Genomic DNA, 18,698 nt, shown 5'->3' on the forward strand with positions numbered 1-18,698 from the left:
TCTTTTCTCCCTCATTGCCAACTGGGGAGTCACCGCAATATCTTATGCGGATGACACCCAGTTGGTTTTTCCCTACTCTGAGGTGACAGAGGCGGCATTTGCAAACTTTAAGGGGTGCCTTCAGGATGTGGCCTCCTGGATGAATACTAATAAGCTGAAATTGAATCCGGGAAAAACGGAAGTGATCTTCTTTGGTAAAGGCAGTCACCCTCCAGCTGAGCTCTGGTGGCCAACTGAGATGGGTACTCCACCTTCCCCTTCCCAATGGGCTAAAAATCTGGGAGTTAAGTGGGATGAAAATCTCTCCTTTGCGCCCCAGATCCATCAGGTCACAGGCTGCTGCCTGAGCAAAATGAGGAATCTCCGCCCAGTCCTGAAGCTTTTGCCCGAGTCTTGCCGGAAAACCGTGATCCATGCGACCATCACCTCGAGATTGGACTATGCTAATGGCCTGTATAGCGGCCTCCCGAAATACTTGGTTCAAAGGCTGCAGACGGTGCAAAACGCGGCAGCCAGGTTGCTCAAACATATTCCTTTTAAAGAGCACATTTCTCCCCATCTTCGGGCCTTACACTGGCTCCCGATTGCCAGTAGAATAAAATTTAAAACTCTTACTCTGGCATATAGGTCCCTCTACGGCACCTGTCCTAATTATTTGAGAGCCCGTCTGCCTAGATATACACAGTCCCGCTCCCTTCGTTCAAATGATCAGGTGCTACTGAGTGTGCCGCGAGTCAAAAGGGCCAGACTGGGTGGTCGGACCTTTTCAGCCAACGTGACCCGTCTCTGGAATTCCCTACCTCCTGAGCTGCGAAAGGCCCAATCAGAAACAAGTTTCAGGAGACAGCTTAAGTCGTGGCTGTTCTCGGAGCATCTATAAGTTGCAGACTCCCAGCTAGCTTTCTTGTCGAGCCCTCACAGCGCCGGGACGCCTCCTAGTTGAGGCAGCTGTTCGCGCTTTATAAATACTAGTATTATTATTATTATTATTATTATTATCATCCGCATGTATGAAGGAGATGGAGCACAAAGGCAAACAAGATGAGGAAGTTGCATCGACTGAACATATGAATAGTGATGTGAATTGGACTAGTAAAAACATAGGAAATTGTTACCATGCTGGAATGCCTATGGGGAGTGAGGCGGTTGGGAAAAAGAAAGTGGCAGCGAAACAATGCAGAAGATTAAAAAAATTGTTTTGCATTAGAAAAGGAGTGTAGAGGATGTGGTAAAAAGAGGCACTTTGCCAGAGTTTGCAGAATTAATAGCAAAGGAAGTGTGGCAACAGTTGAAGATGAAATCTAGACAAAGGAAAGGATACTGAGTGTGCGGGAAGGAGATGAGAACGAGAATTCAGGAAGAAAGAATGAACCCAAGGCAGCTTTCACACTTAGGGCCATATGTATCAAGCAAATTAGCATTCTAAAGGCCGAAATTCGCGAATGTTAATTTGCTAAATGGTATGTATGAAACATTTTGGCAGCAAAATAAGGAATCGCAAAATTTGCCATTCCTTATTTTGCGATTGCATGTAAGGAATCGCAAATTGTGCGATTCCTTAAATGCAATGTATCAAAGGAAAATTAATTCAAAAATGCCCATAAGGATTCGCAAATTACCACTAACTTCTAGTTGGTGGTAAGTTGCGAATTCTTTTAAAAAAACAATTTATTTAAAATCCAGAGGTGCCATATGACGCTCATACATGCCCTTAGGGCATGTATGTGCGCCATATGCCCACACATATCATTTTCAGGGGTGCAGCAGGGTGTTCTTGTGACACCCCTGTACCCTTGGAAATATTCCTAAATTGCGATTAGCAAATTGCTAATCGCAAATTTCCCTTTCATTCCTATGGGCCTCCTGGCCCATAGAAATGAATGGGAAATTTGCGATTAGCAATTTGCTAATCGCAATTTAGGAATGTTAAGGAATCGCTAAAAAGAAGCGATTACCTACATACATACCATTTTGCGATTTCTAAAGAGCGATTCCTTAAAAATCGCTATTTAGAAATCGCAAATGGTCATGATGATACATATGGCCCCAAATGATAAATTAGTTGATCTAATAGTGGACTCAAGATCAATGTTTACTATTGTGCCTGAGGATTTGTGGGAGAGAATGTGGGAGAAGGAGTGAGTTATAACCAAAATATATTAATCCCACAGAATTTCAGGGAAGTTCAATTGATGTTTTGGTATTTATGAAGTCAGTTATAATGTTTAAGGACAGGGTGATACCTGGGAAAGTCTATGTAGCAAAGTCAGGGCCGCCAATATTAGAATGGTTACAACAATACATCATAAACATTGTTATCATCCTGAGAGGTAGAGATCAAGTGATGGTTGTTAAGGGTGTAGAAGATACAGATGTTGAGAGTGTGTTGGAAAAGTCAAGGATGTATTTCATGCCAAGTTGGTAGCACTGAAGGGTTATGCCCATAACGTTGTTTTGAAGGAAGGGTCTGTACTGGTGAGACATAAACCAAGAAGGATACCAGTATTATACAGGAAAGAAGTACAAGAGTTGCTTGAGGAGATTGCTCATAATGTGTACTAGAGCCCATTGAGCCCAGTGGGTTTCACCAGTAGTCATTACCAAAAAACAATGGGAGATTGCATTTTTGTGTTGACCATCGTTCTTGTAATCAAAATATAGTGGCTGACCGTTTTCCTTTGCTAAATATTACATAGATGGAGCTGATGTTGAAGAATTCAAAGTACTTTTGGAAATTACACCTCAAAAGCACTTCCACCAGATAAAGCTACACCCTGACTCAAAGGCACACACTGCTTTTATAATAACAAAAGGGGTGTTTGAATTCAACCACCTTCCTTTAGGTCTTGCTAGTATATTCCAACGCTTGATGGCAGATATATTTAAAGGCCAAAATAATATTGTGTTTTTTCAGGATGACATCCTGGTCTTTGGGGGAAACCTTAGAAGAGCACAGTATAGTTTTGTAACAGGTACTGTTCAATTTGAAAACAGCTGGTTTAAGATTGAGACGAGAGAAGTGTTTTTTCCTGCTACCCAAGGTGGAATCACTAGGCTATATGATCTGTGCTCAAGGAGTGAGACCGAAAGGAAATTTAGTTAAGGCTATAAGGAATGTACCACAGCAACAAAATAAGGATCAATTAAGATCTTTTATGGGTCTTATGGAATATAATGCAACCTTTGTAAATGGATTTGCACATAAGACTGAACCAATAAGGTCATTGATGAGAAAGGGAAAATCATGTGTGTGGGTACATAGGCAAGAAAAAGCATTCAACTTAGTTAAAAAGGACATAGTGAATGCTGATATTTTGGCGCAGTTTGATGTTAAGAAAAGAAACTGTGTGACTGTTGATGCAAGTGCAATTGGAATAGAAATGGGTTTGATGAATGGGAGTGTAGAGAGAATGGTGGCTTTTGCGTCTTGCTCATTGACAGATGCAGAGAGAAGAAACTCTGTCAATGAGAGAGAAGCACTTGCAGCTGTATAGGCCCTGAAGTACTTTAGAGCCTACATCCGGGGGTTAAGTGTGACTCATATGACTGACCTCAAGCCATTACTGAAAGTATTGTTTGTTGCCAGGTGGGTTAAAGAATGTGTCAGCAAACCTAGCTGGACTTGCTTCAAGACTACAAGATTTTAATTACAAGCTAGAATATATACCAGGGTTGTGCGGTAAACAAGCAGACTGTCTATCTCGGTTACTGTTGCCTGCACATGGGCAGGATGAAGCTGTAGAGGTCGAAGAAGTGATTGCCAGCGTGGATGATGTAGTAGTAGAGTGTGAAGGAGCACTCACACAGGCGGAATAGATGCATGCCCTTGAAGAAGACGAGTTTTACATGAGGTTATAAGATTGTTGGTGAAGACGAGCAGTGTAAGAGAGAGTTGTGTTACAGTTGACGCGAGACCCTATTGTAAAATCTTGAATAAGGTGTCTAATTGTTGAAATGGCATGTTGATACGTTGAGGAAAATAATATATGAATTAGCACATAAGGGACACAAAGGCCAAACTTTAACAGCCATGCATCTGAAGGAGAATTTCTGGTTGCCAAAAATGTATGAAGAGGTGGTGAATTAGGTGTGTGCTTGTAAAGTATGTAAGGAGAGTGATATGAGATTAACGGTTGGTGGTGGTAATGCCCAACTATCTACAAAATCCTAGTAAACCCCAAAGTTTGTCTTGACTTTATAGGACCATTGCATGGGTTTGCACACAATTTAAAGTATGCAACGCTTACAGTTGATGTGCACACCAAATGGATGGAAGTTTAATTTGTGGGTGAAATAACAACTTCTACAACGATCAAAGTATTTAGCAATGTTTTTACTAGGGATGGTGTGCCAGCATATTTAGTCACAAACAATGGTACACAGTTATCATCGAGGGGAATGCAAACCTTTCTGATTCCTACTTGTATGAGCATTGCAGGACCTTATTCTACAACCCACAGGCTAATGGCATGGTGGAGAGGGCAAATAGGTTGGTTAAGGGAATAATTGAATTGGCATGCAAGAGCAAGCTGGATGTGAAGAAGGTGCGAAGTGTGAAGATAAATTATGTGGTATTGTCTAATGGACAACAATAGAACAGGAGAAGAATTGGTGTTTATCAAAAGATCACTAAGAGAATGGAGGTTTTGAGAAACATTGAGGATGATGGGTATAGGAGACTAGTGTTTTGGTGGTTCAAAGGGGATACGTGCTTTAGGCGGGTGGTGATGTGAATGAATCACAAAGGGAGTTACATGTTGGGGAAAGTAAGACCACTGAGAGTTAATCCACAAAGAACTCATAGGATGCCAGCTAGACTAATGGAATGTGTGAGATAATTTGTGGTAGTCCGCCCTTTTCTAACACTTGTGTGAGGTTTTTCTGTATCGTGCCGAGTTCATATTGTTTTTCATTACATATGGTTACTGTATGTAACTTGTTTTTGGGCCACTGTTTAGCCTGGTTTAACTTGTATGTTTTGTTTATATACATGTTTTGTTGGTTATGTGTTGTCTGTTGTGTACTGCTAAATGTGTATGTAGTCATGTGTTGTACTTCAAATTAAACTGTAGAACGGAGGGAGATGTTAGTAAACAGTATTTGTGAGTATAGCCTGCAGTAGAATGTGTAGTCATATGCATTCCATGGGGTTTGCCATGGAGCTGTGGGGGAAGTCAATTGGACTGCTGGATGGCAGGGAAACAGCGTTTCCTCTTGTGGCCTGCACAGCTCAGTAAACTACACTTTTCCTTTCAGGTTACGTGAAATGTCATCTTATTGTTTAATCTTTTGATGTTTTAAGGATTGTGTGTTAATGAATGATGATTGTATGTTTTGTGATCAGTATTAGGTTAATTGAAAACATCTTTACTAAAGTCGTGTTGCGTGGTAATACACAACTCACTCAGCATGATTATATAGAAAGGCATGTTGGAAATGTTTGTCTACTCATTCTCTCACTCTTAACGAGCCTTTGCCTAAAAGAGAGGGGGAGTCACTAAGATGTTCTTTTCCTCAGAGTTTTGTAGTTATACAGAATGTACACCGCATTATGCACTTTACATCATTACTCTATCTTTTTGTGATTTAGGATAATGAAAATTATCCACTCATCAATCCTGGGCCTTACTGGAAGAAATTCAAAACCAATTTGTGCGAGTTCATAGCGATGCTGGTCCAGCAGTGCCAATACAGTGTCATCTATGACGGTTATTTGATGGACACCATAATCTCACTGCTCACCGGGCTGGCGGACTCGCAGGTCAGGGCGTTCAGGCACACCAGCACCTTTGCAGGTCAGCAAACGACTAAAATGTGAAAAGTGTAGTATTGTGTTTTTTCCCCCAATAAATGCTTGGTTTGGTGTCCATGTGTCTTTAATGAGGGATCTTCTTGTTGTCTGTTTATAAACATATTAAATAAACATATTTCGTGAAGTGCAATTATGGTCCCACTTTTCATCATGTTCTATGAAATTTGGTAGCTTAGGCCAAGCATCGAATCAAGATTGGTGGAATTTTATGTTCATAAAGTGCACTTATGGATGAGGACTTTACACTAGCATGCTGGAATTGCCACATCTACAAGTTTATGGCCAGTCATCTTATTCTGAGTTTCCTTGGGTGAATAAACCTGCAAAATCTGGTCACAAAGCATAGATTTGTAATTTTTATGTTTGATGCAGATGATATGGCCAAGACCTAATGGTCTAAATGCATCAGATACTTTGAGATGTCACTTTATACTTAAAAGAAATCACATTAGCTTGCTCACTCATGTGCTGCCGTATTACTTGTCTTACAGAGTTGGGAAATATATATGAAAGATAGAGTGGGCAATAATGACACCTTACTTCTGGTTATGGTAGATTTTCCATTGATAAGGTCATTTTTTGTTTTCTTGATACCTTTGGGGGTATTTGATGCACTTGCACAAACCTTTCTACAAAATAAGGTAATCAGATCTCGGTTTTGTACTGATAAGTCTAATGGGGGTGAGCGAGGGAACAGAAGGAAGTTGAAAAAGTGGCATGCTATTTTAACTCCCGTATGAATCTTTGCTCTCTGATAAGAAGAAAAAGCTGAATGGAATGACATCATACTTGGCACAAAAGTATAACTTTTCTCAAAGTAGTGTCTTTGCTTAGTAACTTAAAAAATGAGAGATATTGTATGAAGGAACATTTTCTGCCTTCATCAAGTTCGGGTCTGTGGACCCAGAGCTCTCTGATTGACTGGGCACAGCTTGAAGAAAGTGTTGCTGCCCCCATTATGGGACCTAGGGTCTTGGTCCTTGCATCCTGAAAAATTACAATAAAGGAACATAAGGTGAAGCATTGCCTGACCCCTTGGCTCATATGGGGGCCCCAGAGAGAACCCTCTCCGAGTTTAAAAATGAAAAAGGGTAATTTTACTACTGGGTTCGTGGACCCAGGGTTAGGCTTCACAGACCCCAGAATCACCCTGGGGCCCTTGAAACCTAGTCCCAGGTATTAGCTTTGCTGGACCCACAGTAGGATCCAACAAGATCCCACAAGTCTGCAAGGGTTTGTGAATCCCTGATAATTTCTTTTTAAAAAAGGGCAGGACCTTGCTCAAGGCCAGGCCTTGTGCCTAAACTGCAGCTGAAGGCGTGCATAATGGGCATTGGACATCCTGGGGCCAATAGCCTGACCAAAGCCAAGCCCAACGTCCAACCCTGCTGCACAAGTTCAATGGGTCTGATGCTTGAAACATCACTTGATGTGCAAAGTCAGAGTGACATTTTCAGGGTCAACTTACTTTTCAATCCCAACTTACTATATGACACTAATAGGAAATACATCTTCCAGTCAATCTTCCAAATGTATCTTCTTGGATGCAACAAATTGATGAGATTTAACAAATTACAGAATGTTGATGACAAAATATCTAGACATTTGGTAACATTTGATTGATTTTATATGATCTTTAAAAATGGGTGTAATTTTTGGTTGTAGTCTCTTTGGACTTCCGATATTTTGCACTATCTTATTTCACCACAATCAAACCAACATCAACAGTGTTTTGGTAGCCTTTGTGAATGCAAAATCCCCAGCAGTTTTTGCTTGTATCTTAGTTATGGCTACTGTCCTACTACCACGATAAGTGTTAATGAGTTCTTTGTAAAAGGTGTATGTCATTTAAAACTCCACACTGTGTTCAGAAAATCCCTCTTTTTGGTAATCAGTCTTAATATGCAAGGCTTCCATAGGAAGCCATTGGCTAGACTAGCGGTTCAAAATCTGGTATTCCACTGCTATTGCATCACAGCAATGTAAAGAATCTGGTTTTTTCACTGCCACTGGGAATGGCTTGCTTCCTTGTTCTTCATATACCTCCCCGTCTCCCCAGTGACCCGAGTGAAGTGATGGAATGACACATGAATGACAAATGAAGGGAACCCTTTGTCCCTGCATGTTGCGACTCTCTGCAGACCTGAAGGAGGCCAGGGTTTTAAGTTGGAGCGTTAATGTTGCAAACCACCTTTCTCTTGTTCTTCATGAGCCTTCACAGACCAACTGGTGGCAGGAGACCTTTAATTTTTGCTGACACAGTTCATTAAGAGTAGCTTCCAGCACAGTGCTGGTTCTCTTCTCTCTAATTGAGAGCAGACAACATAGCAATCAAAGGGAAAGGGGAATGAAGGCCTCGGAGGGTAGTGGGGAAGGGCTGCAGTACTCTGTTATTGAGGTTTAATAAATACTTGATCAAAACTGGGGAGGGGAATTACTGATGGTGATGGGGGGGAAAGTAGCACAACCGCAAGGATTCTCTTATATAATTGGGAGTGGGAGGGGAAGATGCCGCAGACGGCATTGGTGAATGGTGATCTGATGCCTGGCATGTTTTTTTTTAATACACCTAGACAGGGTGGGAAACGTTTCCACGGTGCCATGTTTAAAAAAAAAAAAAGATTTGGATCCTTAAGGTGGAGTGGCTGAGGGTGATAGGTCTGGCGATGAGGGGGAAAGAGCCTAAGGGACATGAATGTGCATTGTTTGTGTCCTAACATTTCTCTTTTTCCCCTTGCTAGCTGCTCTAAGACTTTAGATAAATGTGGGTGTTCTTTGGGGATGAAACCATCATAAAATTACAGGTGGGTACTCAATAATCGCGAACCAGCCTCCCTGTGTTGTCAAGTGGCATAATGGGCAACCCAAGCTTCTCTCTCGCCTGTTTGATGTCTCATGCATCCCCATGATAAAAAATAAAACAGTTATCGATAGTTGCCCATCTGTAATTCTATAATTTTATATAGGAAAGTAGTGTGACCTACTAGTACAGTGGTAAACCTGACAAACAAGATAGCAACAGCTAAGAAGTCTCAAGGTGGTCTGTTGTTTAGGCAAGACCCCATGAAATTTCAATGATACTTTTAATTTCCCTTGGGAAACCCATAAAGTGTGGAACCTTGATTGCTCATGAGGTGGGAAGCAATAAATGAGAAAGATCACCACAATATTTGAATTGATTTAAAGTATTATGAACCCATTTTCTATTGTTCCTAATAGTTTGCATTATATTTCTGGATAATATTGACTGCTTAAAGCATGGTTAAACCTCTTATTTACATTATACAGCTTTGCTGTTTAACAGTAAAATGTTGACCATATATGTTTACATCCTTGGTTACAGGTTCATGACTATTATGTGCTTGATGCACACCTTGATGCAAGGATCAGTGTGTAGCACAAACACAGATAAGGCCAGTGTACATGTTACCCCCACATTGTCAGTACATGGAAAGAGGAGGAATTAGCGCTAATACACCATGGACAAAGATAAGGTTTACACTATGGCTGTAAATGTTGCCTTGGGATTTAAAGTGATGAAATGTAATAGTCACCTTTGTTATGTTATGTTATAAAAAGTTTTGTAGCACGCTCAATTACTCAGGAGTATCCTGGCGCGGTCAAGTATGGAGGGGCAGAGAGCAGAAGGGTAGGCAAGGATTTAAGGGGGAATCAGATTATTATATTAAAAAGATGGGTTTTTAAGGCTTTTTTAAAAAGGGCAATATCCTGCATAGCACGAAGGTGAAGGGGAAGTGCGTTCCAGGCTCTGGCAACTGTTACATAAATAGACTGACCCCCCCAGCCGAGCTCGCTGGAATCGGGGAAGGACCATCCGACACTGGTTAGCCGAACTAAGGCAACGTTTGGGGACATACATTAAGAATCGTTTTCTCAGATACAATGGCCCTTGCCCGTGTGTCGCTCTGAAAGAGAGAACCAGGGATTTAAATAAAATCCGCTGTGCCACCGGCAGCCAATGTAGACTACGCAGATGATGGCGGACGCTAGACCTCCTGGGGATGTTAAAAAGGAGTCTAGCTACCGCGTTCTGAATAACCTGAAGGCGTTTAATCAGGTAAGTTGGAATACCACTAAACAGAGCATTAGCATAGTCTAACCGAGATAAAATAAGGGCATGTGACACCGTCTCTTTAGCTTCCCTCGGAAGTAAAGGGAAAAATCTGCGCAAGGCTTTCAGAGTGCCAAAACAGACACCTGTTAATTTTTTTATGTGGTCTTCAAATTTGAGATTTTCACTAAACCAAACGCCCACGTTTTTTGCCGGGCCACCCATGGATTTAGGGCAGGGAGCGTCTGGTGGCCATAAGAGATCTCTAAAGTTACTAGGGAAAGCACCATATAAGAGGACTTCAGATTTTTCCTCATTGCACTTCAATTGGGCAAGCGCAAGTCAACGAAATACTGAAGAGAGACAGAGCTGAACAGCCAACGTATCCAGATTGTCGCCTGGCCAGGTAAACAAAAGCTGGGTGTCGTCAGCATAGGCAATTATTTTTGCCCCTAATTGCTCTGCTAGGTAGATAAGAGGGGTCAAGTAAACATTGAATAACAGGGGACTGAGGGTAGACCCCTGTTGCAACCCAGTGGAAAGTGTCCAAGACGAGGACACATGAGGCGGTATCCAAACCTGCTGGGTCCGATTATTTAGAAATTACGTCAGCCACTCTAAAGCGGAGCCAGTAATGCCAATAGCAGACAGCCTGGCAAGGAGAAGCTCATGGGGCACCATATCGAATGCGGCAGAGAGATCCCACATAATCTGGACTGCTCTGCCGCCTCCGTCCAAGCACTCCCGAATAGCCTCTGACATTTCAACCAGAGCTGTTTCAGTGCTGTAGGCCGCCCGAAACACAGATTGGGCCGGGTGCAAGGCATTGGAGGTCTCCACAAAGTTGTCCAGTTGGCGAAACGCCATCTTTTCACAGACCTTAGCGAGCGCCGGAAACAAGGAAATAGGCCGGTAGCTTGAGGGGGCAGATGGATCCAACCCGGATTTTTTTAGAAGCGGCAGTAATTTAGCCTGCTTCCAGCAGATGGGAACAGTCGCGGTTAGAAAAGACAGGTTAACGATCTGAGTGACCTCCACACATACTGTCTCAGCCACTCCACCCAACACTCGATCCGGACATGGATCGGTTGGGGACCCAGACTTCATGGACCTCAAAACTGCCAGGATGATTTGTTGCAATAGTACTGGAAGACCCCAGCCAAGGTATAAATACAACATGTGAGACAGAAATTGCTCCTTTTGGCTGTAATACACAAATTGACCCCAGAGGAGCATTTGCATGGGCCCACGTAATTGAGAAACACTTTGCCTCTATGCTATATTATAGAAGCAAGCTCAGATGCAAAGTTGCTGTTGGGACAATGACTCGCGCGCAACAAAGAGGTGGTTCACAGTCAATGTGGCCCTTCTCCTGAGGGTTTCCCCTAAAAGGAGAGAAATGGGGCCTACTCACCCGCCAGACACCACCTGCATGTGAGTTGCAGTCAGTTAGTGGCTACACTGGGGCCAGCACATTAATTGTTATAGAGCATCAGTGACAGGCACACACAGTGGAAGGTGTGCTTGGGCAGTTTGCCCCCTGCATAATACTGGGCCCTGGTCAAGCAACTCATACACCGAATCTTAGTACAGTGACTGACTCTCATTGTATAGTTCCATAGTTAACCACTAATAAAAATGATTTATATATTTTTCCAGTAAAAGGCCAAGGAAATTCTCATGAACCACAAGTCTCATCTTTTTGTTATGTATGCTTTTGTCTGTTTAAGACATTGCGATACATATGTTTGATATTGCTTGTTGGATGAGTATTTCCTTTGAAAGCTAGCAGTTGGTATTGCTGAACTGTCCCTGACAACACACCAGTTATTTTTTTTAATTTTTTTTAAAGCAGTGAGATTTGCCTGTATTTGCCATGGAATCTAGGTACCTCCTGCCTCTGAATCTAGGTACCCCACACACTTTGTATTTGATACTACAAGTGGAATTTGATGTACAATAAAGGAAATATTAAAACACGACCATGCAGACTGGATTTGAGGTAGTCTGACTTTCATTGTGGCCGGCCCTAGACACCGTCACTGGACGGGTGTTCCACTTGACTGTGTTTCGCTGAATCCCAATCCTGTAGGAATATTTCTTGAGTTAAGGGGCAACAATTTGTGACGATGAAATTGACTTCATTCTAAATATTCGTTGAAATGTAGATTTCATTTTGAAAGAACATATTTCTAAATGACCATCACAAAAGGCTCATTAGACCGGTAAAATAAATTGTCCTAAATTACTACCATTCATCTCTGCCCCTCAAGCCCTCAGCAACAAAAATGATCGTTGACCTACTCTTTCAGACCTCTTTTATTTTTCTGTATAATGTGTGTCTATTTGTAATTTATAATGTTAATATCTGTTCTACCTCTAAAAGCCAATGAATTGATAGATTTGTCATTCCAAAAGAAATTTACATTCCATGTGTTGGATACGTTTGCCTTCCTGCTACTAATTGAATTGGTTATGTGTCCTCTAACAGCATTGAAACTGCAGAGTGCCCTAGTGAAAACAACTTTGAATCTGCATGCCAGTATGGATAACAACCAAAGACTACAGGAGGTAGAGAAAACCAGATTAACCACAAAGAAGAGCAGCCACAAACTAGACCAGCTGAAGAAAAAACAAGATGAGGTTTGTGTTTTTCATAGCCTTCGTTTTTCATTGTTTTTTTAGAACATGACCACGTATGTAGTTCTTTAATCCTCAAGAGCTAATTCTTTCACAAAATCATGAAACGTAGGCTTGAGATTTTTGTAGATGTTTTTATTCTTGTGGTAATGAAAATCATATGTTTCAAGACATAGTTCCAGGTAGAAAATTGACAGGTTTAGGGGCATTGCAATTTTTTTCTCTTTTTTACTCCACATGGATAAAACTAGGTATATCCCTTCACTTACACTCATCTCCAAAAGATATCTGCCCATGGATTTAATCTTCTCACTATACCATCTTTAGGTCTTCACCTTACCGGCAGTTGCAGAGCAGACCGATCATCCATTAAAATGTTCCCTACACATTGCAAACAAAGAAACTTACAGCTGGCAGTACAAACAGTACTATATATATATTTACCAACTCATATATTTCATAAGAGTTTCTAAGTGTAGGAGGTCAACAACATTGCAATGTCTGATTAATATGTTGTGTGCCAGTTCAGCAAAAGTGTTTCCTTACTTTCCTATTTCCATGCATTGATTTTTTTTCTTGAGGCCCATATCAGTATGTTCCCAACAGTTGGAATTCAGATTTGTAGAATATGGGAGCCAACTACAGTAGACCAGATTGCAATGTGGTTGTGCCACATTTTAACATGAAATAGATTTGAAGCTACTTTCAGTCTCTAAAGTGTAGGACTTTTGCCACAGAAAGTTTAGCCAAGGATTTGAACATTTAAAACACTGTTAGTGTTATTATCTAGCTATAAGAAAAGACAAGTACAAACAAGCTAAAATCAATGCTATATTATTTTGCTGTTGAAGAACGAAGCAACAGATAAAGATTATGTAACTGTTGTTCATATTGCAATGAAGGAGCTTTTGCTTTGCCTCCTGATTTTATATATATATATATATATATATATATATATATATATATATATATATATATATATATATATATATGTATATATATATATATATATATATATATATATATACCTATATATATATATATGAAGTAGGTAGTTCTATTTAGAAGCTAGATTCTATAGGCAAAGCTTTTTTGTTTTGCGCCGTTTGATGAATCTTCCCGAAATTTTCAAAACTAGTTTGCCACTCACTTCAGCTGCTGTTAGGAAAGTTTTGTGTTATTCGTCAAGTGGGGGCTGAGAAAAAGGGGGGGTCACAAAGCATGTTTTCCCCATGCAATTTCCCATAGGTATTTTAGACATGAATACAACCCAAACTGCTGAACTGAATTACACCAAATATGGCAGAAAGCTAGATCTTGGTCCAGAAAGAGTGCTTTTTAGGTCTCGCCTAGGCAGCGCATGCACTGTCTCTTCGAGACAAACTGTATCTACTCTATGGGCTATCGGCACGCCCACCGCTTTCCATTGGTTGTTTCGTCTGCCTTACGAAATTCCTTTGGTTTAGTTGGTGAATAGTTTACCTGTGCTATGTTCCACCCTGGAGACTGGCCCTGCTACATGGATCCTTTCCGTGTTGGCCATATGTTTAGTTTTGACGCACTACTTTTTCTTTCTCCTCTCTCTTTACTTGGGCCTTTGATCCTGTACACGTTCACTCGATACGCGTTCACTTGAATCGGAGTTCAACGATTGCCGTAGTGCATTGGTATTTGTAAAGCATTTGTAATTTTTTTTAATTTTGTTTGTTTTCACCATTGTTTTATTGTATTTGTTCCAATCGGCATGTTTTTTGTAGACACAGGGTGAGCCAATTCCAAGACTCGAACCAGGTTCCCCAGTCCAAAAGTCAAAAGCTCCATATGGTACACCATGTCCTCTCACTTAAGAAGCAAACTAGGCAAGATAACCGCAAGCTTGGTTTTAAACTATAAATAAAAATGCCTCTAATATGCTTTCAAACTGAGGGCCCGGCAGATCACCGTGTGCGTTACCTGCATGGTCGGTGGATTCCTGGCTTTGCCGGGAGGAGCGCATGCGTTTACTGCGGCGCCATGTTGGAAGGAGAGATCACAGTGTTCATTATTCTTCCCTTGGCTCCCAGCAATGGCATTTTCGGTTGTAGCAAGGGGGAGAAAGAAGTCCAAGCAGAATTGTTTGTTGAAAGCAGGAAAGCTTAATCTCAAATAGTAGGACCCACGACCATGGACATGTCCGGATGATCCCAAGGACTCAGCAAACTGCCCAAGCAGAGCTGACGTTCCTAGAACCATTCAGACGTGTTCCAAAGAACATGCAACACATATTAAGGGAACACAAGGAATACAATAGTAGCATACCACATCAGTGTTGCAAGCGGACACTACATCTAATTCTACTCATATGCATGCCTATTATTATACTTTAAATTGGCTCATAGTAGCTGGCATTGCACAGAAAACAGACGTTTTCTGTGTAAATACAACTTGCTGTTCTGTAATATGGAGGACCTTTTAACCAGCTGCATTCAGTGGCAAGATGTAGATATATTCTGTCAATACGAGTGAAGTTGGCACTCCATATCTGTTTCTGCAACAACTTCACTTGAGTCTGTGTATGAGCGTCGTCTTTCTATGTATACCCAAGGGTAGCTGTATTTGCTTAATATATGCTTCTCAGAATGCACTGTGTCTTCATATTGGCTGTGGCTCGTGCATGAATGACCTGAGACCGAGTCAGACCAGCGGCAGATGATAAAAGGCACCCACCAGCCTTATACCTCTGGGTTTTCCGAATGCCTATAGGCAAAGTAAAAAGACCTTTCTGAAAATATGGTCCCTTCAGTTTACTTATGAAGTTACCACTGCAAGACAGGCTAATGGCACATGCATTGATGTGCTGTACTGGTAGACTACTTTTTCAGCAACCTTTTTACATTTTATTTACTGTCTTGCTAAGAAACTATTCTAAATGGGTAAACCATTCACCTGTGACCCCCGTGGGCCCCATGTGCAGCGCCAACCCCCAAACTCTAGGCCATGTTTTCCTCAGCTCTCTCCTTTGTTGTCAGCCCCCTTGATGGATGGGGCTGTAAAAACGCTGCATCGATGAGCATCGATATTTTGTCAAAATTTCTTTTATGTCTTCTATAGTCCCTCACATGTTCTGGCTCTTTTGATTAAAATATATTTTGTGATTTCATATATAGAATGTATTCTATAAGAGAAGTAAGCCAGAACCTAACATCTACTAACAAGGCACTTGGCATATTTTACTTTTGCAAATTAGCTTTGCTTAAATTTTGTTAACTTGCTTGCATTGTGAAATGTGCACGACCGACAAGGGTCACAAATCCATCAGCAAACCTTAGGACACCTGTCGCCTGCTTTCACTCCATGGGGAACAGCTGGATAGCGCGGAACCGCCAAGTCGTGCCAGAGAGCCTCACCCGGACGCCGCCATGCTCCGTGGGCGCCAAGCCACGCCTCCCCAGAAAGAATGATAGATAGGCACTGAGTTGCTATTTGTATACATTTATATTGACACGACAGCTTTAAGCTAGATTAAGCAAAAGTGGGATAGTAAACACTTGCTTTATTTACAATCCTTTGAGCAGAACTTCAGCAATCAAAACTGTAGAATCCCATGTTATTGGAGCCTCCTTTTAGGTCACATACATTAGCGGTCATTTGTCGTGATTTTTTTCCCTGTTGATCGGCAGTTAAAGTTCGACACCAGTCTGTGCCGATCATGTCATCAGATTCTAGCTGCATCTTTAGTGGGCAATGAACAGTAGGGCTTCCACGGATGTTGACGTCAAAATGAGTAGTTACATCCTTGATGATGTCTGTAATCTAGTACTGCGCTTGCCCCTTTGCCTGGCCATGCAGGCCTGGACTGCGCAAACTACTATAGGGTAAGCCTAATATGTTGGGGAAGAAAATGCTTTAGGGTATGATGGGCTGAGGCATCTTTTTTGCCCATGAAGCAAAGGTTGTTTAATGGTATAAAATGTTGTGGTTAGATGCCGTCAAAAACCCTGATGTGTCTTTAGCCAAAACATGGTGCGACTAGGCCTGCATATGTGACTCTGTTGCTGGTTTGCTAAACATTTGCAGCAACATTGCCATTAAGGAGCAAATCATTGATAATGACAAGCTGAAGTCACTTCCTTGATGGGCGAAATAAAGATCTAAACTCTGAACAATGCGGGATATGCATTTCTCAGCCTGTGGCGTAGAAAAGTCTGCAAGTTAGTATATATTGCTTGTACAGTTGGACTTGAGAGGGTTTCCATTATTAGGTCTGGCTTGACAGTGGAGCTGTGTAGTGAAATATTGTTACCAATTACCAAAATATACATAGAGTGAGCTTTGACTCCACCCAGTGAGTATTCGATTCTCCCCTCACGCTATTGGTTGTTTGTTGTATCATTACATCTTTCAGAGAGTGCTTCCATTGGAATACAGGAGGGGCTATTTTACTTTTGACAAGTATACGCAATGATCGTGCCTTTTGTCACGTTCAGTTCTTTCTCTCCTATGTATCACAGGAAATAATCCCTTTTTGCTGTTTTTTTCAAATCATTAGTGAAGCCAAAAGGTCAGGTTTTAATATGATAAGGCGCATATGTGCTTGCAATACTTGTAAGCAGCATTTGTGAATTATTGAATTTTATCTGTTTGCAGATTCTCACATGAGCAAACATACACATGCGTATTTGCTCATGCGAAAATGCAGTTCAACAAAGTGAACGGTGTCCAGGCCTACTTCCGTAAAGACTTGTGAATTCTTTAAGGTCGTAAATCTACAATAACGTGGGAATATATACCATGGGTTCTCTTGTGTGACTTTCTTCAATAATTGGGCCCCTAAATACATCGGTCGTCAGATAAAGCCATTTGTTTTTAATAAATATGTATATATTAACTTCACTGTGAATGGTGCCTATGACAATCAGTACTTTTTGAGACCAAAAACATTTTTGCTTTTAGCCAGTTTTTTTGTCACATTGATGAGTGCCTGACAGCTCCCATAAACATAATGTTTACAAAACCTACGTCAAAACAAAGCACACATTGACAAAACCAAAAGGCTGCCAACTACAGCCAGACCAATTGGCTTCGTCAATGCTTGTTTGATTTCATATTTCCCATAATCTTGCCAAAACTTGTTTTACACTAACTTTCCATCCTTAATTTTTGGGGGAAATACTAGCCCGTATCAAAAACATTTTACCAAAGGATGCCTCAAATGAATGGTACCTAAAATTGCTTAGTTTAGGAAAAGCTTTACTTCTATTTGCTGTGTTCATTTTATTTTGAATGCAAACCATCATCAGTCGTGCTTTCAGGCTTCTGTGAGTATTTGCATTGCATCATAGAGCATTCTGGGAGCATTATAGCTAGCCTCAAAATGTTAATCTTTGGAATCGTGTGTGCACATTTTTATACTGGAACCACTGTCAGTAGTGCAAGCCAAGCTCACAGCATTTCCATACAGCGCTCACCCTTTTGATAAAGAATGTGCATAGTGAACCATAAATACAAGTTCGAACTGCATAAACATATGGATACCCATCTTACCTAATCTGCTTACAGTGCTCTTTCCAAGATCCACACTGTGAACTGGCAACCTTTGGGTTCTGTTCTGAGGTCCGGGTGTACCGGTCTCCCCAGGGTTGGAGGTTTAAAAGGGATATTTTGCTTGCATGATACCCTCAGTGGTCATGTTCGCGCCATATAAAACTTTCAAAATAAATATATAAATGTATTTGCATTCGGAGTGTAAAAACAGACCAAGGCAGATAATTGCACTACAAAATATAATTTGTCAGTATTTGTTCTCCCATGAGCGAAATATAGGACTTATGGCTTAAAAATCAGTTCCCACCGCTGGTGCAACTAACATCAATTAAAAAATCATAGCCCCAGAGCCCAGACCTTTGGAAACTCATTTTTATTGCCATCTGTTTCTTTTCTCCCATGTCCAGTTCTACAACAGTGGTGAAGTAGGCTAAGAAGTTTAACAGGCAAGTAAAGTAACTGGCAAGAGGCACAGTATTTGGACCCCCGGTTCCTGAATAACATGACATCTAATTGACTTTAAAAATAGAGGCTATATACCTGTGGGTTACCATTTCGCAAACACTCCTGCACTACCTAGAGAGCAACATTAATGCTTCACCAAAACACACATGAGGCTAATATACCGCCCCTCCAAGGATTTTACTTTTC

General features: G+C 41.2%; 1 protein-coding gene across 1 annotated transcript in view; it reads left to right on the forward strand.

The window, feature by feature from the left end:
• The window catches only part of LOC147697138 (cohesin subunit SA-2-like), a 741,253-nt gene that overhangs the window by 253,523 nt on the left and 469,032 nt on the right, over window positions 1–18,698 (forward strand). The window contains exons 7-8 of the mRNA XM_086934206.1: window positions 5,591–5,795; window positions 12,376–12,527. Of these exons, the coding sequence (XP_086790332.1) occupies window positions 5,591–5,795; window positions 12,376–12,527 (357 nt within the window). The remainder of the gene's footprint in view (window positions 1–5,590; window positions 5,796–12,375; window positions 12,528–18,698) is intronic.

The sequence above is a fragment of the Lissotriton vulgaris genome, chromosome 8, assembly GCF_964263255.1.
Source record: "Lissotriton vulgaris chromosome 8, aLisVul1.2, whole genome shotgun sequence".
In the NCBI taxonomy this organism is placed as follows: domain Eukaryota; kingdom Metazoa; phylum Chordata; class Amphibia; order Caudata; family Salamandridae; genus Lissotriton; species Lissotriton vulgaris.